The 27,638-nt window shown below is 47.3% G+C and overlaps 1 protein-coding gene across 1 annotated transcript; it reads right to left on the bottom strand.

Annotated features, from left to right (window-relative positions):
- Positions 1 to 26,717, bottom strand: caprin2 (caprin family member 2). Its single transcript, XM_007898611.2, has 20 exons — positions 26,475 to 26,717; positions 25,240 to 25,302; positions 23,076 to 23,162; positions 22,128 to 22,366; positions 20,607 to 20,689; positions 19,939 to 20,100; positions 18,376 to 18,419; positions 12,127 to 12,483; positions 12,001 to 12,042; positions 11,541 to 11,672; positions 10,665 to 10,758; positions 9,982 to 10,040; positions 9,473 to 9,586; positions 8,399 to 8,500; positions 7,664 to 7,792; positions 5,582 to 5,738; positions 4,893 to 5,066; positions 2,777 to 2,871; positions 1,869 to 1,929; positions 1 to 885 (listed from the first exon to the last, which is right to left on the bottom strand). The coding sequence occupies exons 1-20, from the start codon at positions 26,715 to 26,717 to the stop codon at positions 302 to 304; spliced, it is 3,021 nt and encodes a 1,006-aa protein (XP_007896802.2). The 3' UTR covers positions 1 to 301.
- Positions 26,718 to 27,638: the final 921 nt, after the last annotated feature.

The following is a 27,638-nucleotide window of genomic DNA, read 5'->3' as shown; positions in this document are numbered from 1 at the left end:
GCAAAACCAATTTATTGAGGCACCAAAAGGCATCGTAAATAGATACTGTGTTGGGAAGAAATCAAAATAGAATCAGGCCATCAAGTGCAAGATACAACATTCTGTAACAAAATAGATTCACAGCTCTACCAGCAAGGCATCTCAGGTTAAAGTGCCCCATCAGTGCAGAACCCCCCCCACCCCAAAACAAAACTTCCAGAAAAACATTGACAGAGCGACAGTTACATCTAGAAACTTGCTTCACGCCAACATATAACCCTTAACAGTGATCAAAGCATTTGGCTGGCTGCTGGAGGCCCATTCAGTCCTGATACAAGAGATAGCCTGAGAAGGTAGAGTACTTCCAGCTGCTGCCGTAGATGGCTCCTCGGTGCAGCCGCAACCAGATCTGGTCTCCTCGAAATAGCTGTAATACTGCGTGGTTGCTGGCTGTCTCATGATCAGGAGCGCCATCATTGGCGTAGGCCGAGACCAGCACCTCTTCGTTCTTCATCAGGTTGACATACAGAGGCACATTGACAGCCAGCTTGAGCATGTGGAAGATAAAGACATACGTACCGTTGACCGGGCAGGAAAACCTTCCCAACTGAAAGTCAAACGTTTCTCCCAGGTTGTTGAGCAGCAGATCGAAGACGATGGGCTGGTCCAGGGAGCCTGGGGCAAAGTTGGAGGTCCTGGCAGTGGAGAAGGCCACCCTCATCTGCTGGGGCAGAGGGTACACATGCACTGGCAGGATGGTGGCAGTTTGGCTGGTGACCGGCAGGTCCACAGGAGTCAGGCTGCGAGAATCTCCCTGCCCTGAATCTCCGCTGGCAAACGTCTCGTCGTCTCTCTCTGGGCTGCTCATTTGAGAAGAGTCACTCCACCCAGTGGAGTAATTGGTACCTGTTTAGAAGGTAGGCAAAGAGGGGGTCAGAAATTCTAAGTGCTGGGACTGAACAGAAGAGTCACATTTTGTCCACTAATAACCCCAGAAACCTGGCTTTCCTGTACACTTGCAGAAACACTATTACTGGACTGAAAGATTCAACCCCAGGCTTTAATGGCCATAACATTACAACAAACATGACAAGGATTTGCCCTCAACACAGTTGACATCTCGGGTTGAAATATGAGACTTTTCAATGTTGCCACAAAGATGCTCTCCTGCTTGCTTCACTCCAATTGACATTTAAGCAACAACTCATTTCAACCCACCTGCAGACAACACCCCATGGTCTGACCATTAATAAACTGCAGCCTGTGAGATCAGTCTGACCTTGTCTGAACAGGCAGCTATCCCAATGTGTAGTCACGTTTAAGCTGGGAGGATACGGCAGTAAATATTTAAAGTAACATGAAGAAAAATGCCTGCAGGGCAATGAAGAGATGTTCACCATTTATTTAACTTACAAAAACCCATTCAAGGTAACCCTTAGTCTGGGCAGTGACATCATCTCTTCCCTGTTCCCTCACAAGAGCAATGAAAACCCAGGCTTTAGCAGTTAAAGCAACATTGTACAAAGGATGTCTATTGAGCAAAAAGTTTTGGATCAGAACTGCCCTCGTCTGCATTGAAATCAGCCAATGTGATTCAATGCTGACCACTGAGAATAAAAGGTTTGAAAGCCTAATTTTTACCAGTGCTTGGATCAAGATGGCTTCCCACTCAGGCTAAACACACAACCAACAATTCGTTGCAAACACCTTATACATTTATAATCCCATTTGAAATTGCAGTAGTAATACTCCAATATTGTGGTGGAACAAATGCTTCAGTGAGACAACAGGTGTGAATGAAACGTTATCCCGGAGACACACATGTTGGAACAGTGAACCTGACTATTTATAAGCTAGCTCCATCCACAGGTAAGCTTCCGAGTCCTTACCTCCTCTCGCAGTGCGAGGGCCACCAGCTATGACTCGCTTGTAGTTGGGATAACCAGACTCCTGCAGTCATAAAACATGAACAGCATTATCAGAGGCAAGTGCAAAGCAGAAACTGCAGACAGATTCAAATCCAAAAATTACAAAATCAATTTAACCTGCAATCTTTTTACACACTGCACAACCAAGGCATTGACCATGTGCCTTGGTCTGTCAACCAAACAGTTGTACAATATAAGAGTCCAGGCAGCTCGTAACTCAAAAGCAAAGCCCAGTGAAGACTAGAAAAGTGTCTTTCATATTGGAAGGATGACTAATGGCAAAGCACCAAAGCTGGGCAAGGGGAAAGACGACTGAAGTGGTGGACAAAAAAGATGGTCAACGCAGACCTTGAAGGTGGTGAGTTAAGAGGCGAGGCAAAGGATCTCTGGGATGGAGTTCCAAAGAGTGGGGGCAGATAGGCTGAAAGCCTGTTTGCCAATGGTGGAGCAAAAGACATGAGCAGACCACTACCTGCTGTGTGAAAGGAATGGCCAGGTGGGTAGGGTGAAACTGGAGAGAGTTGAACTGCAGGTGAAGGTTCAGAGAATAAATTCCAGCTGAGAAACTAAGGCAAGAACTTTAGAGCAAAAATAAATTCACTTAAAACATCTGACTTATTAATATTTGCCTCAATTTGGTGAGGGAAGCAAAGTTGAAGGAGATTTTGTGAACTGTGGTCTCATTTATCTGTCCCTTGTCTGACAGTACATGACAAGTCAATGGACTTAGAGCACCCAACTTGTTCATGTTCTCATTTAACGAAATCTGGCCTGAACATTTGCGTACCCCGGTTCAGATCAAGCTTCCACAATGTGTTGAGCTCAGTTGAACTGGTGGTTTACAAATCAGCGACCACGCTGTTTCTTACCCGCTGAGTATACTGAATTCCAGGATAATCTCGGTTCGGTAAAGGTCCATATATCCCATTGCCAGTAACCTGAACTGCTCGGTAACCATCGAATCCTAAAGACGGGACACCATTTAGTGCACCTATGCTCGCACACACAAAGAAAACTTAACAGCAGAGGTTCTCAAACTGTGGGGTATGCCTCCCTGGGGAGGTGCAGGAGTGCACCAGCAGAGGACACATTGCACACCTCCCTACAATCCCAGGTTCTCAGGATTGTCTCCGTGTCACAACAAAGCCAACCAAACCCTGCGACAACACTTCCCCCACCCAACTATGCACTACTGGGGGGGTGGGGGGGGCGGGGAGAAGGAGGAAAGGCAAGGGTGAACATCCAGACTGATTGATAGGGGTATAGACCAATGGCCACTAATAGTCTGAATCAGGCCACCAATTGGAGGGTAAGGGGGGGAGAGCAAGGCAGAACCTTGAGAGAACATGAAAAGGTGGTTTGTGAAATATAATTTGAACTTTTGGAACTTGTACGCTTATTTTAACTATACTGATCAAAGCTCTTCTATGCTGCAAGAAAACAAACGATAAAATATAAGATTTTCAGTTATTTGCATTGTTTTAGTAAACTATGGGGAGGCACAATTATTTTTTCCCCCTTCCACTCCATCCTTTATCTTAGGGAGGTTCAGTGTGAAAAAAGTTTGAGAACCACTGGATGACCGAATGCAAGACAATCCCCTACATGCCACACTTCAGAATTCACAAAACCAGATTACACCAAGAACATTTCACTGGTTCCGCATTTAAAAATTCATAAGTATTTTCTAATTGCTTCAACGTTAAAAACAACCACTCCCATCTCCATTAAATCTCTCTACCCTTATTTATTTATAATTTTCTGCTGCTCCCCCACACAACTCAAGAGTTAAGAAAAACAGCCTGCTCCTAAGGACTCTAGAAATTCTGTGGATACCTTGTTTGTGCAAATTAACAATCTATCCCAAGTCAGAGAGAGAGAGGGAGATGACAAGCAGCCAGGCCAAGTCTGGCTGAAGCAGAATCAGTATGTTGTAAATGGGATTGCTCATACCACAAAGTATTTTCCAGCGACAAAACACGTGATTCTTAGTCAGTTAAAGATGTCAATCCTCAACGCAATTTTTTTATTATAATCATAAATGCCTTTCTATTTTTGGCACCCAAAATGATCTCAGGAGGTAAATGATGGCATGTCTCCTGGTCAAGTTTCAACACACCTATGGGGTGCGAGAGGTTTTTCTGATAACATAAGTTCCCAGAGTTATTTTAGGAGCTGTTGATCTTCCTACCAGTACAACAGGCCAAAGCCACCAAGACTCTCTAATCTCACCGTGAAGGTAGGTGTCAAGTAGTACCACATACTCAAGCCTCAAGATGGCCCCTGCTCACACCCCATTCCTCAACCCACCCCCCTTCACTGGGACCTTGTGTTCATGACTTGAGCCCCTCTGCTCCACAATTCGTGGTCGTGCTTTCAGCCACTGCATCCTAAAACTCTGCAACTCCATGCCTCGCACCCTCTTTGCCAATCTTCAGATCATACCTGGGCTTATCGCCCTTTCTTCCCCGCTTGGTGTCAAACTACAACATTCTTCAGCGCTCTGCACAATGGTCCTGTTTAAATGCAACCTGTTTATCACATGCCCTGTACAGTGTGTTGCCCCGTGGACCTGTGTTTATAGCCTAGTGCTGAATACTCACTGCTCGTCATGTGTAGAAAGGCTCCTTGCGTCTTCCCAGCAATTAATGCTGGGGAGAGCAGTCTCCCACTTTCTTTGTACTGTGAAGTAAGTGACCTCAGTGAAGCTTCCTGCTCAGTGCACAGGAAGGAACTAATGGAAGCCATTTTGTTCAGTGCACTTTACACTAATATGGGGGGATCTGACATTGCACACCCAAAACACTGCAATACACCGTTGGGGATGGTGAGGGAGAGGAAAAGGGGAACAAAATATAGAAGATGTAGTGTGACCTCACGAAACATGGTTTGAAGAGCTTTTCTTCCCATTGTTCCTCCTAGTTTGCATTTTGGAAACTGCTATCCAGCTCAATCTTCATCAAACAAAAAAAAATGCTTTTACACCTTTGTATCCGTTGCTGGGGCTGCGGTATGCACTGGGGATGCCTCGGCTGCCCCGCGACACTCCGCGAGGAGCCCCCCGAACCCCAAAATATGGCTGGCTTGCTCGGAGATAGGGCTGGTTCACCTGTCCGTGGGGTGGATACACGTGGCCCCCATTGGAAATGGTGGTCTCTTCTGAAAGGCAATGGAACAGGCTTTGAGCTCGGACACTTTAGTGCCATCAATAATAACATTTCACATAGTGTATCAGCACATTGTTAAGACATCACAAAACACTTCACAGGATATACTGTGAAGTGGAGGGACTATTTTGTGGGAAAAACATGGCAGCCAGTTTGTACAGCAATGTCCTACAAAAAGCTGTGGAGTGAGTATTGTTGTAAACCTCATAGCTGGTAATCCTTTGTTCAATTTACATTCAGATGGATATTACAGATCCCACAAATCAAAACGAGGGAGTTTCGCCCAAGGTTCTGGCCAACAATCCCTCAAACATCAGTCATTCACTTCATGACTGTTTACAGGACATTACTGTGCACAAATGGCTGTTGCATTCACCTACAAGATACGCAGTCACTGCACGTCATAGCCAATCCTCTGAAGCGCTGTAGTGTGACCACAAGTTGTCAAATCCAAGGTAGGATTATTTCATTACTGAATGCCTTTCTCAACTCAGTGGCCCTCTGTACCTGTTGAGGTGTCTTGTGCAATCGCATTTTGTTCTACAAATGGAGACTGCAGAGAAATGGACTGAGGTGGAGTTTGAGTGCTGGACGTGGTTACGCTTTGGTTATAAGTCACTTCTTGGTCAGTTCTTGGTGGAAGCGGAGCATTCACGTTGAAAACCTACAAGATGATACAGCAAAACAAAGTCACATGGGCTACAGAAAACATTCAGAGGAGAGTGTATTTGTAATTATATTTATTGGGGATCAAGAGACTGGAGAAACCAGCTCCTTTTTCCCTGGAACAGAGAAGATCGTCAGTGAGAAGAAAGCCGACAGAAGTTTTTCAGTTCACAATGGGGTTCTCACGTGATACAGGAAGAACGGTTTCCACTGGTGGGTGAGCCAGCAACTGGAGGGCACGGACTGAAGGTAACAAACATAAGTAGAGGTTTGGAGAACAAAAAGCGATGCGCCAAATCGCTGAACAATACTACATTTGTATAGCGCCTTTCACGTTAGGAGGACGTCCCAAGGCGCTGGACAGTCAGAGTTTCGGACCCAAGCTGGGGGGGGGGAGTCGGGATCAGGGAGGGTGATCAAAAGTATGGTCGAAGAGGAGGGTCTTGAAGGAGGCAAGGGAGGGAGTGAGGCAGAAAACTGTGGGATGGAGTTCCAGAGGGTGGGGGAGCCTAGTGGCAGAAGGCCCACCACCAATGGTAGGGCGAGCAAGGCGGGGGACATGAAGCAGGCTGGAACCCGCTGAGGGGAGGGAGCAGGTAGGATGGTAGGGGGTTAGGAGGTCACAGAGATAGGGAGGAGCAAAACCTTGGAGGGCTTTGAAGGTGAGGACCAGGATCTTGAACTGTATCCTCTGTGTGATGGGAAGCCAGGAGTCGAGCAAGGATGGGATTGATAGGGTCACAAAGCCTGGTGCAGGAGAGAACACAGGCTGCAGAGTTCTGGATTATCTGCAGCCTATGGAGGAAGGGGTTGAGGAGGCCGACAAGCAAGGAGTTTGCATAGTCAAGCCTTGATGTAATGAAACCTTGTATGAGGCGGCCTGTGAAGTGAGACAGTGGTGGACCTGGGCGATGTTGCGGAGATGGGGGAAGGCAGAGCAGGTCATAGCACAGATTTGGGGTAGAAAGAATAGCTGAGGGTCAAACAAGACCCCAAGGTTCTGGACTGGCTTAGTAAGGTGGACAGCCAGGTTCCTACTTACTACAAGGTAAACAGCCATTTTGTCTTGAACTAAACAGAGGCAAAGTCTTCCAAAACAGTTGTTTGGGTGTGCAACAGCCACCCTGAAACAGCTGTGAATCGGAATCAAGATTAGCTTTGAAGAGGGAATTTGATGAATATCTGTAAAGGGAAAATATAAAAAGAGGATCGGGACACCATGGAGAGCTCTTTCAGAGACAGAAGCACAATGAGCCAAATGAGCTGTTGATTGCTAATATTATAGCTTCCACAATTTGACAAACTTAAATTATGTCCTGGTTAAGTAGGGATAAAAAGAAAAAAATTCCATCAACTGGAAAATAGTCATCAACTCTACAGTATATCCTTTGAAGCACTTTGGGGGGGTTCTTTCTCCTTTTATTCTTTCCACTGCACCCCTGAAGCTTTGAAACGCTCTCCCTCAATCCCTCCTCCATGCCCCAACCTTCCCCTCTTTTCAACCATGCCTGAAAAGCTTCCTCTTCGATCGTGGTTACAGTCAATGCTTACAGTCACCTCCTTCTTCCCACTGGCTTAGCATCAGGCTCCATCACGATTAATGCTGTGAGCCACTGATGCATGTGAAGAGCGCTATATAAATGCAAGTTGTTGTTTTTATAGAAATTGAAAGCATACCCTGGTTAAGTGGGTGGGGGGGGAGGGAAAAAGACGAATGTTCCATTAACAAAGGACTGATCACATGTTGATGCCCGCAACACAGTCACTACATTCTCCCGCACATCTCGTCAAGCTCTTTGGGAACGTGCTTTTCTCTTTTACCCCCCCTTTCTCCCTGAAACAGAGAAGATTGAGAGCAAAGTACTCAAGTTACAGTTTACAATGTCCAAAAAAAAATTAACAATGTAAAAAGACACGACTCACAGTGTGCATGGACTGAAAGGGTGTGGTTTTCCGGTTTGCTGGTGGGCTGCAGACTGGATCCTGGAAGTCCAACGCCTTGGGTGTCAGGGGCATTGTTGGGCTTGGAGTCCGGTTGCGTGTAGGAGAAACCTGGAGAAATCAGACAAGAGAACGATTAATACAAGTAGTTGGCAAAATTTTAAACATATCCCAGACACTTAATCACACCTGACAGATGTCAGCAGTTTCAACAGGATAGCAACAGGATGAGATTCATCTGCCCATTGCTCAACCCCCTGTTTATGCTTTCCCTGCAGTCAGCAAACAACTGATTAATGCTGAGCCACCATAATTTACAATTTGCCAAGTTGTGCACGTTTGAAATTCAAACAGTCCAAAAAATGTCCATTTGCACACCCACAGGGAGCGGTGATCTGCACTGTCACCATACAAAGACTAAGGGCTTCTTGCAATAGCATTGCAAAAGTCAAATACTCCCCCTACATTGGACACATTACCAGCGCCTCGGGACGTCCTCCCAACATGAAAGAATTATATAAATGCAATTTGTTGTTGTTTTACTCTAATTTGAGTGAAGTGCAACAATGCATCAAATGCAAGGATTTATAGAGTCTTTATTGTACTGTAAATTGCACAAAGAATTGCTCTCAAAAGAGCCATCATGGACACAATGGATTAATGACTACCTTTTGTGCTGTAGAACCATAGAAATGCACAAGACGAAGAATCTCTCACCCGGTTAGTCTCCAAGGGCTTTGATGTTGAAGGTTCCATCTTGGGTGAGGTGGCTGGAAACATCTGCTGGTGGGGACTACAAGCCTCACTCTCCGAGTTACTCTGAGCACAAGCAGATTGCAGGATTCAATTCCAGTTTTAAGCAGTTTCAGAAAAACGAAAACCTCACCGTCGAGCCATTTTCATTATGATTCAGAGCTTGACGTGCATTTTGTTTGACATGAGATGGCACTTGAGAATTTTAAGTTGTAGAAATTTAAAAGCAGAATACAAAAAGAAAAAAAAATTCAAAAATAAAGATGCAAGAGCAGCCTGGGAACAGCACTGAAAAGGAGACAAGGCCACAGCTGGAGTATTGTGTCCAATTCTAGGTACCACAATTTAGGAAGAATGTTAGGGCCTTGGATAGGGTGCAAAGGAGATTTACCAGAATGATTCCAGGAATGAGGGACTTCAGTTATGTGGAAAGTCTGGGATTATTCTCCTTAGAGTAGAGAAAGTGGAGGGAAGATTTAATCAGTGTTCAAAATTGAGGAGTTTTGAGTAAATTAGGAGAAAGTTTCTTCTGGAGGATAGCTCTATAATCAGAGGATACAGATTTAAGATAATTGGCAACTAAAGGGGAGATAGGAGAATTAATTTTTTTTTATATAAACCCAGAGAGTTGTTAAGATCTGGAATGCACTGCCTGAAAGGGAAATGACAGCAAATTCTATAGTAGCTTTCAAAAGGGAATTGTATATATACTTGAAAAGGAAAAATGTGCAGGAGTAAGAGCGGGGGACTGTGACTAGTTAGTAGCTCTTTGAAAGAGCCAGCCGGCTCAGTAAGGATGGGGCAAATGGGTCTCCTACTGTGTTGCAAGATTCCATAATTCTATCAATTTGTCATTTTAAGCTTTTTAGATAGTGAAGCTATGGATTTACACGATGAATTGAACAGATCTACAAGCTATTTCATTTCTGAAAAAAACCCACCAGCTTTCAATGCATGCTGTTAAATCAGCTGACAAGAGAACCATCACGACTTCATACATGCAATGACTGGAGTGATCCTACCCACACACAACCTTACCTGAACAATACGCTTTACTGAAAGATCAGTTACGGAACCAGAAGAGGAAACATGGTCATCAGAAGTAGAGTTATCAGCAAGAGCGGAGAGAGTATGGGTTTCCACATCAACAGGCTGCAACAGAGTGAGAAAGAACAGCTTTAACAGCAGCACAAACCATCACATTTACACTAAGCATCATCAGGAGCCCTCAGTGAACGTGCAGGAAAAACCCGGTATCCTGGTCAACAATCCCTCAAATAAAATCGATCACCGACTCCATGGCTGTTTGTGGGACATTGTTGTGCACAACTGGGTGTTGCGTTTGGCCCACAAAATAGTCACGCCACTTTACAGTACACTTTCAAGTGCTTTGAGACGTTTCAATGACGTGATAAGATGTCATAGCGAATGCAATGCTTTTTAAAATTGTTATTTATTTTTATGTGAAATCTTTTCTGCCAACTAAGCTATGAAGCGACAGGTCATTGAAGGTGAATGCTCACTTTGTTGGGTTGGAGATACTTTACCTTAGGGGATGAGGGCACAACGTCAATCTTGTTTTGCTGCTTTGGTTCTTTGGGAGCTTCTATAGATTAACCCCAAAAAAATCAGAATTGGTTTGGGTGCAAAAAACCTATCCACAAATTGACCAAACGTTAAAAAACAAACTCGCATTGATTGCCCCAGGTCAAACAAAGCAAGCTCAATGCAACAGCAAGAATGTGCTGAGTCAACCAATATTTCCTCCTTTAAATAAAATCTCACATTAATTTAATGCCACAACTTCAAACCAAAACTGTAAGCTGGCCCGAGGCCGACAGGACCATACCTCTGCCACTTCTTAATACCAGATCAACCCGTCCGTTCCCTTAGTTTGGCAGGCACTAGCCTGCTCCACATTCCCAACCTGCCCGCTCCATCACTGGCAGTCAGACCTTCAGCTTTCCTGACCCTTGACCGTGCCTCCTTCAAGGCCAGTCTCAAGACCTTCCTCTTTGACTATGTTTTTGGCCACACACCCCCTTACCCTCCAACTCTCGATTCCAACCCCCAGCTTAGGTGCAAACACTTTAGTGTCCAGCCTTGGGATGTCCTTCCAATGTGAAATGCGCTATATAAATGTAATTTGTTGCTCTTACCAAGAGTAGCTATTTGACAAAACTTGCAGGTTTACAAAGCTATTTAAAATGCCCCAAAACAGGTCTCCTACCTGATCCCTGGAGTGACAGCACTGCACACTTGGGGGCTGCAACAGCATCTTTTAAAGAGACATCTGATTCCAACAGAGAGTCCAGCATAGAATCCTAGTACAGTTCAATACAAGTTATTGTGAGTTCAGGGATTCAGGCAAGGGAGGCACAGGAGGAACACTCCATGTTGTATAATAATCATTACATTTGGGCTCGACATATCTAAAGTGTTTCACACAAACTGCTGTGAAAACCAGCAACTGAATATATTATAATAATACTTGCATTTGATATAGCAACTTAACACACCATTGAGATGTTTCAAAGCCCTTCACAGAATATACTGTAAACTGAATTGACTATTTTGTGGGTGAAACATGGCAGACAATTATACACACTAATATCCCACAAACAGTCATGGATTGAGTAACCAATTCTTTATTTTAAAATTTCTTTTAAATGTAATGAAAGCCATGAAGTAATCAGCTTTCTCATGAAATCGTCAACCTATTGTGCCAGCCACTCATTCTCTCCCATGCACTGGAGCACAAGGCAAACTTCAAATTCACACTGCCCACTCAGATCAAAGAGCAAACAAATATAGCAACCAGCTTGCACACAGCAATGTCCCTCCAACAGCTAGCCATTCAGTGAATAATCAATTTTATTTGGAGGAATCGTCAGGGAGATATTTCTTTTTTTGGACACCTGAAACCTGGACTGCAAGCATTAGATACAAATCCTGACACAAGACTTGAACCCACGTCTCACAACTTTGCCTCAGAGATGAGTGACCAACGGAGGCAAGCTAACACCAAGGGACTGAGAAGTTTGCAACATGTCTAGAAGTCGGAGGCAAAGGCAGAAATTCTAATAGTTTCTAAGATATTATTTACCTGCATGAAGTTACAGGTTCCTTGTATCTGTGACATTAGGTCCTGCAGCTTTTGTTTCCGGAGTTCAGGATCTTTGGGGAGTGAGGAGCCAGAGCAGAACTCTGCTGTTGCCTGGTGTGTGGCCCTGGTCACCTGACAAGATATTGCATTACATGAAAGTAATTCAACATGGGACAATTTTCCCCTCCCCACAGTCCAGCCACCATCCAAAAACCTAGCCCTGCCAACATGTGACACCGTCCCCACCCTTAGCCTTCAGCCATGGTGAAAACCCCTGCAACCCAGGACCACATTCCTGCTCACTGAGAACTTCCAGGTGCCAAAGAGCAGCTGGACTCTAGAGTCTGCCCCACTGCAATGGTAGCTGAGGTATCAACAAACATGTGGTCACTATCCTCTTGAGAAATGCCCTTTAACCATCACCACTGTCACCAGTCTGTTTCCAACCACTTTTACCCACCTGTTTCGCTTCAGGCTCATGTTTTGATCTGCGGTCCCATTTCTATGGTGGAGAAAGGACAGAGTGAGTCACTGGCCAGGCTGTGGCACCATTGACCAAACCCTACCACCACTGCTGGCTTCTCACCTCTTTGGGTTCTGTCAGTGACTTCTTTGGCTCAGCCACTTCCTTAGGAACGATCGCACTGGGCGGTGGCCCCTCCTGCAGAATTGTGTATTGTACATCCCATTTTTTGGGCTCTTCCTGATGTCTTTGGTTGAGCAGCTCAGGCTCCCATTTTTTGGGCTTTTCCAGCTTCTGAAAGACATGCTCTGCCTCCCATGTTTTTGGGAGTTCTGCTTCGGGCATCCTGCCGCACTCGGCATCCCTCTTTTTGACCGACTCTGTCAGGGTACTGACCTTCCGGTCTGCTTCCCAGTTCTTCGGCTTCTCTGGTTGCTTGACGGCACTTTCCACTTTATTTGCATATTGCCTGTTCACAAACTGCAAGGCAGGAGACTGGTGAATTAGTCAAGACAAATTTGCAGGAACACTATTTTAGTGAGCAAATGGTAAAACAATGGAACAGGTTCCCTAGGGAAACTGTGGAAGCAGGAAGTGTTGATTCTTTCAGATAGATTGGATGGACCTTGGTCTTATTTGTCTAGGATATCCTATGTCCCTAACACTGAAAAGACTAGATTAAGAGCGGCTCCATTTAGCCCAGCCAAGGATAACACTTCAAAAGCGCTGAAAGATGGTCATGAATGCATGGCTGGAGAATTGGTGCAGAAAGGAGAGCTTCAGGTTCCTGGATTATTGGGTCCAGTTCTGTGGCAGGTGTGACCTGTACAAGGTAGATGGCTTACACCTAAACAGGGATGGGACCAATGTCCTCACAGAGAGGTTAACTAGTGCTGTGGGGAAGGGTTTAAACTAATTTCAAGGGGGATGGGAATCAGGATGCAGCATTAGAGAGGACAAACAATTTGTATAGAGGGCTGGGAGAGATGAATAGCAATGTAATAAGGAGTAATCCTGAAAAGGGGGGGATTAGAGGGGAGAGAAATGCAGAGCAGACTAAGTCGGTCTTGGGAGGGAACAGAGTGTGACAAATAAAATTGGTGAGCTGCAGGCTCAAGTTGGCACATGGGGTTATAATGTAACAAGAGTAGGAACGGGAACTGAATATTCCTGGCTACAATTTATTCAGGAGGGATAGGGAAGGGAAAAAAAAGGAGGGATGGCAATATTGATTAAAGACACGGTTACTTGCCCTGGAAAGGGACAATGAAAGGGACAAGGGTCCAAAAACAGAATATATTTGGTTAAAGTTAAGGAGCAGAAAAGGAGCCGTTACTCTGTTAGGTGTATACTGTAGACCACCAAATAGTGGGAAGGAGATAGATGAGCAAATTTCCAAGCAGATTTCAGAGAAATGTAAAACTAATAGAGTAGTGATAATGGGGGATTTCAATTATCCTAACAGACTTGAAAAATAACAGTGTAAAGGGAAATAAGGGGGAAGGGTTCCTGAAACGTGTGCAGGATAACTTTCTGGATCAGTAAGTTTCCAGCCCGATGAGGAAGGAAGCAGTGTTGAATCTAGTTCTGGGAAATGAAGTGGGGCAAATGGATCAGGTTTCAGTAGGAGAGCATCTGGACAACAGTGATCACAACATCATTAGGTTTAGAGTACTTATGGAAAGGGACAAGGAGCAATCAAAGATGAAGATACTCAACTGGAAGAGGACTAATTTTAATGAGTTAAAAAAGGATCTAGCCAAGGTGGACTGGAAAGTAAGATTAAGATTAAGTAAGGTAAAACAGCTAATGAGAAATGGGAAGCCCCTAAGGTGGAGATAGTTCGGGGACAGAACAAATACATTCCCACAATGAGGAAAGGTAGGGCATCCAACACCCTGGATGGCTAAAGAAATTGAGATTAAAATAAAACAGAAAAAGGAGGCTTATGATAAATGTCAGGTCCAAAATACAGAAGATAATCAAATAGAAGATAGAAAGTAGAGAAGAACTGAAAGGAAATAAGATAACAACTTTTAGATAGTAGATAAATATTTAGGGAGGACAAGTTTGCAGGGCTATGTGGAGAGAGCGTGGGAGTAGGATTGAATAGCTGTTTTCAAAGAGCCGGCACAAACACAATGGGACGAATGGCCTCCTTCTGTGCTGTACAATTCTATGAAGACATGCACCACTTAATGAAACTTCAGAGAAGATATTATGACTTGGCACACTGGGCAGCCCAGGTGATAATTCCCAACACAACAGTGTAAACTGGACATGTTTCAAAAAAAGCATCTCAACAGAATAATGCCTTTTTCAAGGGCTGTAAAGAAAATATTTTCTCAGACTTTTCTAAGTGAAGCTGAGGTCTTGTGTCTATAGTGCAGGTCAAGTGTGTCAGCCTGGTTCAGTGCTCTCGCCTCAAAGACAGAAGGTTGTGGGGTCAAGTTCCACATCGAGACTTCAACTCAGTCAAATTGACACTCCAATGCATGCCAGGGTTGCAGTATCACAGGTTCCATCCTTCAGATGAGACGTCATACAACAACAACAAGATTCCATTTATTGAGCGCCTTTCACGTCGGGAGGACGTCCCAAGGCGCTGTACAGTTGGGTCAGGACCCGAGCAAGGGGGAAAGGGTCAGGGTGAGGGGAGGGAAGGGAGGGAGCGAGGAGGGGGTAGAGAGTCAAGAGGGGAGCTGAAGGCACGGTCAAAGAGAAAGGTCTTGAGACCGGCCTTGAAGGAGGAAAGGGAGGAGGCGGCGAAGGCACTGGGGGATAGAGTTCCAGAGCCTAGGGGCTGAGAGGCTGAAGGCCCGGCCACCGATGGTAGGGCGGTTGGGGCAGGGGATGTGGAGCAGACCGGAGCCAGAGGAACGGAGGGTACAGGCAGGTAGGTAGGGGGATAGTAGGTCGGAGAGGTAGGAGGGAGCAAGGCCGTGAATGGCTTTGTAGGTGAGGGTGAGGATCTTGAATTCGATCCTCTGGGGGATGGGGAGCCAGTGGAGGCGAGCGAGGGTGGGAGTGATGTGGTCCCGAAACCTGGTGCGGGACAGTACACGAGCTGCAGAGTTCTGAATGACCTGCAGCTTGTGGAGGGAGGTGCCGGAAAGGCCGGCGAGGAGAGAGTTCCCATAGTCCAGCCTTGAGGTGATAAAGGCGTGGACCAGAGTTTCAGCAGCGTGAGGGGTGAGGTAGTGCCGTAGTCTGGTGACATTCCGCAGGTGATGGAAGGCGGTGCCAGTTGTGGCGCGGATATGAGGGAGAAAGGACAGCTCAGGGTCGAACAGAACCCCGAGGTTCCTGACTGGCTTTGAGAGGTGGAGAGTGCAGCCTTGGATGCTGATGCTGATGCAGGACAGAGCCTTGAGGGACACCGCACGAGATAGTGCGGGGGCCGGAGGAAAAACCATTTGTGGAGACAAAGCGAAGACGGTGGGAGAGGTACGACCTAAACCACTCAAGGAGAGGGCCTTGAAGGTTTAGGTGGGAGGACAAGCGGTGGAGGAGGATAGCATGGTCGACCGTATCGAATGCTGCCGATAGGTCGGGGAGGACGAGGAGGCAGAGGGAGCACTGGTCACAGATGGTCAGGATGTCATTGGTGACCTTGACCAGGGCAGTTTCTGTGCTATGGGCAGCACGGAAACCCGATTGAAGGGGTTCGAATAGTGAATGGTTGGAAAGGAAAGAGCACAGTTGGGAGGCGACAACTCGTTCCAGGACCTTGGATAGGAAGGGGAGGTTGGAGATGGGCCGGTAGCTTGATAGCTGCGACGCATCAAGGGAGGGTTTTTTCAGGGTGGGCGTGATGATGGCAGTTTTTAATGGAATGGGACAGAGCCAGAGGAGAGGGACAGGTTTATGATGTCAGTGATATGTGGGGCAAGAAAGTGGAGCTGGGAGATAAGGAGTGGAGTGGGGATGGGGTCAAGGGAGCAGGTGGTAGGTTTCAGGGAGAGGATGAGTTTGGTGACAGAGGGTGGGGAAACGGGTACGAAGGTGTGTAGGGGAGGATGGGTAGGAGTCGGAGTGTGGGAGGGAAGGGGTGGGTGGTGGGTGGATGTTGGAGGGGAAGTGACCGCGGAGCGGATTCCCTTGATCTTGGATTCAAGGAAATCCAGCATCTCCTCGCAGTGAAGGTTGGAGGAGATGACCTGCGCGGGGTGGCGGGGGGACGGAGGAGTTGGGATGTGGTAGAGAACAGTAGCCTGGGGTTGTCCTTCGCCTCCAGGATTATCCTGGAGTAGAAGGACGATTTGGCCGAGGCTAGAGTGGAGCGGTAGATTTTGAGGAGGTCCAGCCAGATTTGTCGGTGGACCGTTAGGCCAGATTTGACCAGGTGCGTTCAGCGGCCCGCACCTGGCTCTTCAGTGAGCGGAGGTGGGTGGTGAACCAGGGGGAGGAGCGAGAGTAGGAGACAGTACAGGAGGTGATAGGAGCAAGAGTGTCAAGTGTGGAGGAGAGGGTGTTGTGGAGGAGGAGGGGAGCAGAAGAGGGGTCGGTGAGGGTTGAAGGCCAGAGGGAGAGGAGTTCAGAGGACTCCAAGGCAGGGGTTAGGGATTGAGGGGGTAACTTCTTCCAGGGGCGGTAGAAGATGGTGGTGGGTCTGGTGGAGGTGGGGAGGGGGTGGAGGTGGTGAAGGAGATGAAGTGGTGGTCGGAGATGGCCTTATCGGTGATGGTGACATCCGAGACACTGAGGCCCCGGGTGATCACCAAGTCGAGTGGGTGGCCGTGACTGTGAGTGGGGGAGTTGATGTGGAGGGAGAGGTTGAGCGAGGAGAGCAGGGAAGAGAAATCTGAGGAGATTGAGCAGGAGGGGGTGAAGTGCAGGTTAAAGTCGCCCAGGATGATGAGGCGATCAGAGCAGAGGCAGAGAGATGTGAGAAGTGTTGAGATATCAGAGATAAAGGTGGGAGAGGTTTTAGGGGGCCGGTAGAGGAGGAGGATTTTAAGTGAGAGGAAGGAGGGGTGGGAGAGGGTGAGGTGCTCAAAAGAGGGGAAAGAGCCAGAGGAGTAGGGGGATAGGGCAAGTGGTGTCCTTGAGATAAGGGCAACACCACCGCCACGGCGGTTGGGGCGAGGGATGCGGTGGGAGGTGTAGCCGGATGGCGTGGCCTCCGTGAGTGGGAAGGTGTCGCCTGGGGTGAGCCAGGTTGAGAACGTTGATGACCAGGGCCTTGTTACAGAGGAAGCGGACATTTTGTAGTCCGATGTGGATGGAGCGGTTGACAGAAGGGTGTGTGGGGAGGGAGGGGGGTCCCGGTTGTGAGGCAGGGGTGGGGGAAGTGGGGATAAGGGAGGAGAGGTTGGCTCCCCGGGTCTGTGTCCGGGGTGGGTGGCGAGAGTGGTGAGGAATGGGGCAGTCGGTGTGGCTGCTGCTGGACAGCCAACGCCGAGTGCCACGGTGAGCCCGGCGGAGGATTCCCAGGCTGGAACAGAGAGAGGGTCAAGTGGGGATAGAAGGTGAGAGGGACGGAGAGAGAGGAGGAAAGAGCGGAAGAGATGCAGAGGGGGGAGGGTTTGGGGGTAGAGTGGAGGGAGGGGATGAGGGGGCTCGGGTCATAGCGGCAGCCATATTGCGCAAACGGGGACCGGGAGCGAGCGGTCAGGTGGATGGACACATTATCCTATGCCAACCTAACAGGACCATGGTGGGCTCTGAGCCCTGGGGTGGGGGGGGGCGCAGAGGATTTTGTTGTTTTTTGTTGCGCGCGCACACTTCATACCAATATCCTGCCTCTTCAGGTGGACTTTATTTGAAAAGGGAGTTTCCCTCTCAGCCAATGAATCCTCTAAATAAAATTGGTCACTCATTCCATGGCTGTTTGTAAGACATTGCTGTCTGCAAATGCAAAAAATTATTTTTTCACGTGTTCCAAGCCCATCACCACAGTAGTTTTAACAGGGATGGAGATGACCATTGAACGCCAGGAGCATGGACACACATCCAAAAATTGACTTGAAGCTTTGAGTGTCTCAGCTCCCCAGCTTTAAAGAGGTGGTACAATAAGGGTGCTCATGTCAGAATAATAATCCTTGCAATCCTTGATATAGCACCACATCATGTCACACAGATATCTGAAAGGGCTTTGCAGCATATACTGTAAGAAAGATTGACTATTTTATTGGCCAAAGACAGGAGCCAGTTTGCTCATAGCAATGACTCACAAATAACCATGAAGTAAGTGACCAATTTTATTTGGGAGATTGTTGGCCAGGACACCAGGAGAGAAAAATTCCGTTCTCTTTTTGAATAGTGCCATGGGATCTATAACATTTAACTAAACCGTCCATGTTGACACTTGCCATGGGAGGGAGGGGGATTTTGATGCATGGAAACAGTATTTCTCTGCCATTGCCTCACCTCTCTTGGCTGCATCTCACTGCACAAAAAATGCAAATCAGATTCTGAAAAAAAAGGNAAAAAAGTTACAACACAGCTTCACTGGATCAATACAAGTCAAGCCTCATCACTCAACATTTCTAGTCTCTCCAATACTCAGCAGCTCAGCCAAGAAAGAAGAGAGCAAAACAGAACAGCTCAGGGTAAACCCACACTGAAGGTTAACAAAGGAGAAGGCTCCAGGTTTCCCCAATGAAAAGGAATTGTGCAAGATTTTTCAGCTCACAATGTTCCTCAGGGCTACATCCTTGGTCCTCTCAAATATCTACATGCTCCCTCTTAATGATATCATCCACAGACATAGGGTCAACTTCCATATGTATGCAAATGGCACCCAATTTTATATTTCTGCCTCCACTCTCAACTCCAGAATGTCTGTCAGACATCAAGTCCTGCATGAGAGCTAATGGTCTCCAGTTGAACCTCAACAGGACTGAAACCCTCCCGATTTGGCCCATCAGGACCTCCACATCTCAGGCATTGGCAGCACCATCCATGGATATGCAAATTGACTGCCGTGTTTACCCACAAAATAGTTACTGTGCTTTACAGTAAATCTGGCGTAATGCTTTGTCTCAGCAGTGTGATAAGGCACAATATCAAAATATCTACCCTATGTGAAGTTATGTGAAACCCGCAACAACAAAAAATTACATTGGTGTGGCGCCTTTCACATCGGAAGAAAGTGCCAAGGTGCAGGACAGTCAGTTTGGACCTGAGCAGGCGACTGGGATCAGGAAGAGTGGAGGTCAGGTCGGGTAGGAGGGTGGTCGACGAGGAGGATCTTGAGACATGCCTTGAAGGAGGCAAGGAAGGGATCAAGATGTAGGGACCATGGGATGGAGTTCCAAAGGGTGGGGCAGAGAGGCTGACGACCTGACCGCTGATGGTGGGGTGGGCCGGTGGAGCAGCCAGAGCCTGCTGGTAGGAGGAAGCGGAGCCAATCAAGAGGTCGATATGGAGTTAGCACACACGTAGGAAGGAGCAATGTTGTGGAGGACCTTTGAAGCACGAATATGGGATACGGGGAGGCCATATTGGACCCGGGCAAGTGTGAGGGTGATGGGGTCATGGTACCTGGTGTAGGAGAGAACACAAGCTGCAGAGTTCTGGATGCTTGTGGAGGGAAGAGTTGGGAAAGCCGACAAGCAGGGAGTTGGCTTAGTCAAGCCTAGATGTAACAAATGTATGGATGAGGTCCTCATCAGACTGAGGGGAGAGGCAGTGGCTGGGTGATGTTGAATAGGCAGGGGGAATGCAGAGCGGGTCATGGCACAGATGTGGGGTAGAAAGGACAGTTGAGGGTCAAATAAGCCATCAAGGTTCCGGACTGGCTCAGTGAAGAGGTGGAGTGTGCATTTTTTTGGTTACTTTTAAGCTTGGTTATGGGTTTCTGTATGTGTCAGACATTTGGCTGCCTCCCACCCCCCACAAAAAAAGCCAAGAGGTGGAAGGTGCCCAAGTCCCAGTCATCAAAACTGCAAACCATATCCAGTCCACATAAAAGACACTGATAAGACTCACCAGACTCCTTCATGGGCGGTGGTTTTGGTGTGGATGTCAGGACTTTCAGTGGTCTTATCAGCTGCTCCTCTTCCTCCTCCTGTAGCCCATTATGAGGGACAGGGACACTGTTAAAGTAGCTGCAAACCATCAGCCTTTTGATGACGACCTTCAGTTGTTTATCTGGAAGAAGATATCCAGCAGTCACTGGATCAGTGGCCACTGCTCAGCCACTCACCTAATGGTGGCCACCAGGAAGTCAGTTCTTGATCCCTGCCAATCACCAAGCCCAGGCTCTAACCCATGCTTGTCAAAAGATCAACTCATGAAAGTCCTCCTTTGGGGGGGGGGGGGGGGGGGGGGGTTGAGCGGTCTCCTTTGAGAGCTTAACTGGTTCCAAGGTGACATGCTTGGCAACAGAATGTCAGAATAGAGTCCACCCTCTGTGGTGGTCTCTAGTCCAGTTCCTGAACCAGGCAGGTCCTGCTGATGACAGCCCGCTTAATCAGAAGGACCATTGAGGGGCAGACCAGTCACTGAGGACTGGGATTCTTCCCACTCAGCTACTATTAACCCTGCAAGCCAAAGCTTTAACGAAACTTGTAGGGTGGTCCTAGCTGGACAAGTAGATGGAAAGCTTGATAGTGCTCTCAATGGCAAAAAAGATAGCTGGATACATGTGAACTTACAGGTGGTACCAGCCACTGTCTTCTCAACTCCTTCCAGCAGGTCCCAGAGGTGACACGAAACCAAATCCATTTGATCTTCCAGGCTGCCAAGTACACAAGAGATTGAAACAAAAAAAATTAAATGTAGCAACTCAGAGAAGAGCTGCAAGATAGTCACTCGATCCTTCATTATTTCAGCTTGCTCACATCAAGCGCTCCGTGATGCTATTTATGTGGAGCGCGCAAGATACATGTAGGTTGTGTGCTCACAATCCCATAAAAAGGACAAAGTCTCTCCATTGCCTTCACCTTCAGTTGTCTTGCTCAGGACATTACTCGAACTGGCACGTAGAACAAGGTTGTCTCACCAAGAAACCACAAGTCTTCAAGAAACAAAACAAAGCTCAAATCACTTCTGCTTAAAGCAATTAACAGATGCAAAGAATTCTTTCAGCATTGGTCAGATTTGATTGTGAACACTGAAATGCTGGGCACTCAATTACGTATCTCTTCCCTCCTCCACCTCCCTGCAGTTACCAGGTGATCAGACAGCGGATCTGCTTTCTGCCCTCTCTGGAACTCCATCCCTCCACTCAAAATCAATCTGAAGACCTCTTTCCCATCCTCATGCCCAGTTCAGGTGCAAAGCCAGCAGTCAAAGCGCTTTGAGGTGTGCTCCCAACATGAAAGGCCTCTATATATGTCTTACTGCATTGGAAGGACTTCTTTTTAAAACATGAACATTTATAAAGCACCTTTCACATTGGGAGGACATCTCAAAGCTCTTTGCTGATTTTGAAAATAAACTGAATAAAATAATGCTTACATTTGATACAATACCTTATCATGTCAATAAATGTCTTAAGAAGCTTCACAGGATAGATAGTCAAGTGCAGGGACTGTAATTGAGGGTGAATCCAATAACCGGTTTACACAGCAATGTCCCACAAACAGGCATGAAATGATTGCTGGCCAGGACACCAGGAGAAATTGCCTCATCTTTGAATGGGGCATCTTCAAAAGCCACTTTACAGTATATCCCATAAAATGCTTTGAAACGTCTTGACAAGATGATCAAGCTATATCAAATATAAGAATTATTTAATCTTGCTCCCCTCACACTGCAGAGTCAGCTGATATAATGAGCTCAGTCATTGGGCTGTGACCTTCTGTCTCAGAGGCGAGCGCACAACCAACTGAGCAAGGCTGACACCCAAGCTCAGCCTAATAAGTTAGGCAGCAATAGGCTTGTGAAATGTCAACAAAAAGGCTGTTTTAACAGCTGAGCTTCAGTCAGAAGAGACTGCAGTTATGCTAAACAATGAGAAAATGGGATAGATTGCTTTTTTTGGCCCAAATTGCTTTTTCCTAAAAAAAATGCCCAGGCTGCCCCGCGACATCCACCAATCATTAAACAAGGCCACCAACCAACTCTAGCTGCTCCAGGTGTCAAATAGAACAAGTCACAATCAGCAGATCAGAATCCAATGCACTCCTCATCACTTATTTCACCACCTGAACACCAGAGTTCTGATAAGTTACCTTATCTGTTGATTCCTTTCAGGGTATACAATTTTGCAGAACTCCTTAAGGTATCCAATTTCTTTGCGGGGAAGGACTAATGCCCCATTGAAGCCTTCTCTGAAGTCCTTCTGAACGTGCTCCTGGCTAAAGTGCAGCAATATGTACCGAACGTGTAGCACTGCACACAAGCGCTTCTTCTCAGCTTCGGTTTTCAGAAGCTGTTCACGTTTCACAGATTTTCTCTGCACTTTCAGCAGCTGTTTTTTTTCCAAAAAAATACAAAATGTTCAACTTTAAGAAAAAACAAAGTGCAATAACTGAAATAAGATATTCACAGAAATGCATTCTGACCCCACTTAATCCTTCAAGATCGCAAAAGTGGCAACTTGCTAAATTCTCCAGAGAATCTCATTGAAAGCAAACAGATAAGCCAGCAAGGAAAATTAATCAATACAACCTTATAGCAATATCTGATGGATCCAACACCTGACACGTCGTGATGATGTTGAAAATGATCTACCCCAATCCCTGCTTCTCCAGTCTACAGCACATACATGCAAGTTACACTGAATGGCAGCAACAGCAAGCCAAGTACCTTAACAACAAATAACTTACATTTGGTATCACACCTTTCACATCAGGACATCACTAAAAGCATCACTGGATATTACTGTTAAAGTTCAGAGACTGTATTCTGGGCAAACGCAGCAGCCAATTTGTGCACAGCAAGATGGCTGTCCCACAAATGGCCATGGAGTGAGTGACCAATTTTATTTGGGGGATTGTTGGCCAGGACACCGGGAGAGAAAGTCTTCTCAGATATGCTGCGGGATCTTTACCATCCACCTGAACAGACAGGCAGAACCTTGGTTTAACATCTCAACCAAAGGACGACAATCCTGAAGGACGCTCCCATTCCTCCCTGACTACCCATCCGTGACATTATGCAAACTGTCCAATGCTTACATCTTGGTTGAGCACCGCAAAGGTTTTCTGCAGTTCCTTGGCAAATTCCAGGTTGTGAACCACTTCATCATACTTGTGAACTGCCTCCTGTGAAGGTCGGAACAAGTGCATCAATTTACCACTGGAAAGAAACATTACATCTCACAGTACAAAGAGGAAAGACAAGCGAGGATAGAAATGTTAACGATTGCATTGGAAGGAAAAGTGGGTTTGAGCTCCTGGGAATAAATGGCAGGAAAGCAAATTGAGAAGTTGTAAAGGAAATAAAACCAACAACTCCATTGTACTGCAAGCTAAACTGCTTCTCAATATTTACTTTGTGAAGCCAAAAGAATAGAGACAAGACAGCTACCAACCTTGATTATCTGGTCCATTCACTGAACTCATCCACAGGTTTGCTCTCTAAGCCAATTTGTTTTTAATTCGGTCAGCCGGGTGTCCGACACATGCAGAAATCTATCAGCAAGCTTAAAAGTCTCCAAAACAGTTTGACAGTTCCACGTAGGAGTACCACCTACACATGGAAACTCCCGAGTATTAGAAAAGAATGTGCGCTCTCTTCCTGTACCTTGTTTCCAGAACTCCAGAGAGCATTCAGTGACAAGAACAGGTTAGGGAGAACTAATGCTTGGGAACTGCAGAGTGTGCATCAGTGTAACTACTGCAGTTTAGTCAGCTAAAGCTTCATAGCTCGCCATTGGAAAGGTTGCCGCTGCTTGTTCAGCAAGGACCATTCTACATGTTAGGGCTTTGCATGGTTTAAGAGGAGACGAGGGAGGGCTGCCATCTGTGCTTCAAATTTCCCAATTGACAATGAAGAATGATGCTCCACTGATCACCATGAGACATGTTATTGAAGTGCACATGGAGGATACCGACAGTGGGATCCAAATTGGGTTTTAATATGGCAAATGGTCAGGGAAACAATTCACAACTCACAGCAACAACCCTTGCATTTGACACAGCACCTTTCAGGTCAGGATGGCTCAAAGAGGATTTATTGTCAAGTGTAGGCTTGGCAATTAGTCTTTTGTGCAGACGTGTCCAAATAAAAGTTAGTGGCAAGACATGGTCAATTTGCTGTCATCAAAATTGAGGCAATTCAATGTGCTCTGCGGACACTGGCCAGTTCAATATCCCACACCCTAACTGCTCCACTATCAGCAATCAGGCCTTCAGGCTTTCTGCTCCCACCTTCTGGAACTCCATCCAGGAGCCCCTCTGCTTCGTCCCTGCCTTGCCTCCTTCAAGGCCCATCTTAAGACCTTGCTTTTCGACCAAGCCCTCAGTCATCTTCCCTCCTCCACCCCCTGCCTCTACACTTCTGTTTCCAACTCGCTGCTCAGGATGTTCAGTGCCTTGGGATGTCCTTCTGCCAGGAACAACAACTGTTTTTGGAATTCAACCAACTGGATATCAATTATCAAACATAGTCACATTAGAGACATTAAATAATAATAAAAACTTTTAATAGTGCTATCATCATGTTGTTGAGACATTTCAAAGCACTTTACAGAACATAAAGTGAACTACTATTTTGTGGGCAAATTGCAGCAGCCAATTGCGCATAGCAATGTCCCGCAAGCAGCTCTGGACTGAATGACCAAATTATTATGTTAATGAGAGATTATCCCCAGAAAGCAATCCCCAATTGACTAATCACCAGGTTTGTACTTACTGGTAGGTAAACTGAGGTGTGTGGAATAAGAAAACTTACCTAATAAGTTTTGTTGTGTCCAAACCCAGGTCCTCTCGCTGCAAGGCAAGTGCTCTCGCCAATACACTACAGGATTCAACATTAAAAAGCACATTTGTAGCAGAAACAAGGCTTCTGCTTCCCAAGCCCTTGTGCAACAGCTTTATCATCATCAGCTGCTGATGTTGACTTAAGCCACAGAGTTAATGCCTTTCAGCTGATTCCAATGCAACCCCCAGCCCTTATTGCCTGCAAACAATCTCCAGAGGGACAATTTTCAAATCTAGAGTTTGCAGGAAGATTTCTCTTTCTTGAAAAAAAAGGTTCACGATGGTGTGAAGAGATAGTTTGGACTTGTATTATATTTAAAAGTGAGTTACTGAGTTGACCCAAGAACAGATGCGCTTCTGAGTAACATTCTCATCCCAGTGATCACTCTCAGATCTGTCGTCCAAACAAGTTACATACCAACTGGTCCTGGTTCAGCTCCTCTCCTCGCTGTAGACGTGTTTTATAGTCGTCCAATTTTCCCTGGGAAAGGGGAAAAAGAGTGAGTGGAGCGTGGGGGTGATGGGAGGGAAGGAGGGGAATGAGATAAGGGGGGCAAAAGTAAGTAGAAAGAAGAGGGGGAAGGAAAGACAAAGAGGATACAGCATGATCACAAATGACAAAGCAAAAAATAACCATAACACCTACTCCATGTACTGGAAGCTAAGATAAGCTGCTGGATTCCAGGGCAAGCAACGTTTTATGTTTTGTAAGCTTCCAGATCACCCTCTCTCTCCCCCCCCCACCAACCCCCCAAAAAGCGTTACCACCACTAATCAATAAAACGCAATGGTCAAAACTTCACAGGTTGATCTCAAGTGATAAACAACACCGTTATTTTACCCCCATCCCGCTAGAAAGCAATCCAGTCTCGTTCATAAATAAAACCGATCAGAGGCGATATAATTTCAGAGAATCCACTTAGAATGGGCTGCCAACCCTCTACAGACTGCAATACATCAGACATCCCCCCCACCCACCACCCAAAACACTTCATCAGATCCCTCACATTAGGATTATTTCAATGCTCACTACATTTCATCACATGCACTTGGCAACTTATAAATAACACAGCCCAGCCAGGTGGTTTGGTAGATGATTACAGATGTTGTATTTTTTTTTAAACAACACACACTTAAAGAGCATTGCAGTGCAAAATAGCAAGACATCGTTTTACTAAACATAAAAAGGTGCAGGGAACAGGGGGGTGTTTAAGCAGTGCGCCAGTATTATTGACAAGAAAAATAAATAGATAAATTCAAACACAAATATATACACAATTAAAGTTGCATTGCAAAGAGCAAAAGGGCACAGAGCAAGGATTTAAAAGGCTTTTGGGGGTTGGGGTGGGGGGGTGATTGCTAGTGACTCCAGGAGGTGGACTGCAGACACAGGGGATGGGGGGGGGGGCGGAGAGGGGGGGAATGCAGACACAGGGAAAAGGGAGGAGGGGGGGGGGAGTGCAAACACAGGGGAAAGGGGGGGAAGGAGAGGGGGGGGAGAGGGGAGAGAGAGGGAGGGGGGGGAAGGGGGGGGGAGGAGGGGGGGGAGGGGGGGGGGAGGGGGGGGCAAAAGGAGGGAAATAATAGGGGGGGGGGGAAGAGAAGAGGGGGAAAAAAAAGGATTGCTAAGTCAGTCAGTCAGACCCCACTTACCTTTCTCTTCTCTATGTTGCGGATTTTGTGCTTGAGGCAGATCATACCGTTATCGATGTAGGTCTCGTAAGCCAAGTAATAAGGGCTGAGGGCAGTGGGGGCCGCGCTGGGGCTCGGGCTGCCCCGCTCCCGCTCCCGGAGCCGGGGGGAGGGCGAGCTCTGCCCACTCCTCATGCTGCTCCTCTCGGCCTCCTGTACCTGCTCCTCCCAGGGAAGGTCCGGGGAGAGCGACAGGTGAACCATCGAGAGAGAGAGAGAAGGGATCAAACGGATGAATCAGAGACCAGAGAAGCGCAAGTTCACGGTCGGCGGCGCACACCCACAGCACAAGGACCACCGCCGCACATCCGCACCTCCGACCGCTGTCTGAGCCGCCGCTTTTATGTCACCCGATTCCATTGATGTCACCTCCACACTCCCCGCCCGCACCATCTCACATCCCAATCACACAGCTCCCCCCATACAGCGCGGCCCAATCACACAGCTCCCCCCATATAGCGCGGCCCAATCACACAGCTCCCCCCATACAGCGCGGCCCAATCACACAGCTCCCCCCCATACAGCGCGGCCCAATCACACAGCTCCCCCCATACAGCGCGGCCCAATCACACAGCTCCCCCCATACAGCGCGGCCCAATCACACAGCTCCCCCCATACAGCGCGGCCCAATCACACAGCTCCCCCCATACAGCGCGGCCCAATCACACAGCCCCCCCCATACAGCGCGGCCCAATCACACAGCTCCCCCCATACAGCGCGGCCCAATCACACAGCCCCCCCCATACAGCCGCCGAATCACACAGCCCCCCCATACAGCGCGGCCCAATCACACAGCTCCCCCCCATACAGCGCGGCCCAATCACACAGCCCCCCCCCATACAGCGCGGCCCAATCACACAGCTCCCCCATACAGCGCGGCCCAATCACACAGCACCCCCCATACAGCGCGGCCCAATCACACAGCACCCCCCCATACAGCGCAGCCCAATCACACAGCTCCCCCCATACAGCGCGGCCCAATCACACAGCCCCCCCCCATACAGCGCGGCCCAATCACACAGCTCCCCCCATACAGCGCGGCCCAATCACACAGCTCCCCCCATACAGCGCGGCCCAATCACACAGCCCCCCCCCCCCCATACAGCGCGGCCCAATCACACAGCA

This window comes from Callorhinchus milii, unplaced genomic scaffold (genome assembly GCF_018977255.1).
Source record: "Callorhinchus milii isolate IMCB2004 unplaced genomic scaffold, IMCB_Cmil_1.0 Scaffold5, whole genome shotgun sequence".
NCBI classification, from domain to species: Eukaryota; Metazoa; Chordata; class Chondrichthyes; order Chimaeriformes; family Callorhinchidae; genus Callorhinchus; species Callorhinchus milii.
The sequence above is the reverse complement of the archived record's forward strand: the minus strand, read 5'-3'. Positions and strand labels throughout refer to the sequence as shown.